Consider the following 1,909-nt stretch of genomic DNA (forward strand, 5'->3'; position numbering starts at 1 on the left):
CACATTTATGTTTCTGTTTGTTTTTGCTTTTTGTGAGTTTTGCTTATGTACGTAATATTTATTTTAAATATTTTTTGAGTTATTTCTTCTGGTTTTTTTTCATTTTTCAAAAAGTTCGACGATGAAGATGATAATAAAATGAAGCTATAGAAAATTGAGCACTGTTAAAAATGTTGAGATACGGATGTCTATCTGACTTGGATTCTTTTGAGCCATATTTTTCGCTTATAAATCCTTAATTCCTATTTGTATAGGTCTTCAGAAAGTATTTTTAAATGAAGTTTTATCCATTTTCAAATTTGATCAATATTTAGTATTATGTTTAATAAATTGATTGATTAATTAATTAAATACTTGATTGTTTGATTAATTTATTAACTGATTACATTTTTAATTAATTGATAAACAATTTCAATTCGTTTTGGTTGGTAAATAAATTTTATTAACAGAGGAACAAACATGTGCCAAACAATCACAATTCCTATTGTTATATTTATCAATATTTTATTTATCATTAATATTACTTTTATTTATTTATTTATCACTTTAAAAGTATTTTAGTTGACAACATTTTTTATAAAACTTGTAACCTTTTTAATCTACCAAATTGTAATTGTAACCTTCCTTTCTAGCTGTAAACACAACTCATGTTTTCAGGAAAATACAAACGCCTACATACGAATACAGAAATACCGTGCAATAGAATACCATGCTATAGAGAGATACCCCATCTAATGAACGTACCAACAGGAGCGCGCGTGTATATCATACACCACTAAATGAATGGACGAATGACCAAAACATTTTAGGCCTAAAAGACAACATCAGCCACCGGCGCAATACATTGCGTACACTCAAACATACAAACAAATTGTATACAAAAACATACAAACAAATTTTATGCTAAAACATGCAAACAAATTGTATACAAAAACATACAAACAAATTGTGTACCAAAACAAATACGTTTGCAAACACGTTTTTATGCTAAGACGTAAAAAATAATATAAATCGCATACAAATAATAAGAATAAAGTTGATTTGTATAAATGCAGTTGCATTTATACACACATTTCATAAAAATTTACAAACACACGTACATATAAATATGCACACATACAAAGAAACAATTACACAAAAGCAGAGATGCAAATATTTCACTTTAACCGAAACATTTGACACAACAGAATGACTATAACGAGTACAATACAAGAGTATAAGGATGCATACAAAGATGCCTAGAAAGAAAGATACTAATAACCAAACATACAAACGTGAAAATATTTCATACAAAACAACAAAACATTACAACGATACTTCAACTCAAACACACACTGACTGAATAAGCATTTAAACGAGTCGCATTGCATGAACGCTTGTAATCACATCACCCACTTTCATAAAATATACATGTGGGCATACAAAAAATGCAATAAGCCATCATAGAATCGAATCAATGTACATACAAACATCGTGCGCTTAATCAAACATACGGATTTAGACATGAACACAGACAAATATTCACAGGTATACACGCATATACAGCAAACATACAAGCACACGCACAAACATACAAACATGCAAACACACACAAACCTATACAAACGCCCAAACACGCATCACTGCAAACAATTATACGGATACAACACGCACAAAATACTGACCATCATTGTATGCATTCAAGATTGACTTCTTTCCACTCCTTATACAACAATCCAAACTATGTGAAAATATTACGCACACACATATACAACACACACGCACACACATATACACAGACAAACTCACACATACACACACACACAAACAAACACACACATAAAATAGGTGAGACTTTCTGCCAAAGTATAAAATAAACAAATAATGTATTATGATATACATGCATACATAAAAATTTTATAGTCTGTTG

The 1,909-nt window shown here is 29.6% G+C and overlaps 1 protein-coding gene across 1 annotated transcript in view; it reads right to left on the reverse strand.

The window, feature by feature from the left end:
- Window positions 1-216, reverse strand: part of HELRODRAFT_160821 (hypothetical protein) — a gene marked incomplete at both ends in the record, with an annotated part of 3,176 nt that extends 2,960 nt beyond the window's left edge. Inside the window, one exon of the mRNA XM_009017751.1 lies at window positions 198-216. Within this exon, the coding sequence (XP_009015999.1) occupies window positions 198-216 (19 nt within the window). The remainder of the gene's footprint in view (window positions 1-197) is intronic.
- Window positions 217-1,909: the final 1,693 nt, after the last annotated feature.

The sequence above is a fragment of the Helobdella robusta genome, assembly GCF_000326865.2.
Source record: "Helobdella robusta unplaced genomic scaffold HELROscaffold_2, whole genome shotgun sequence".
In the NCBI taxonomy this organism is placed as follows: Eukaryota; Metazoa; Annelida; class Clitellata; order Rhynchobdellida; family Glossiphoniidae; genus Helobdella; species Helobdella robusta.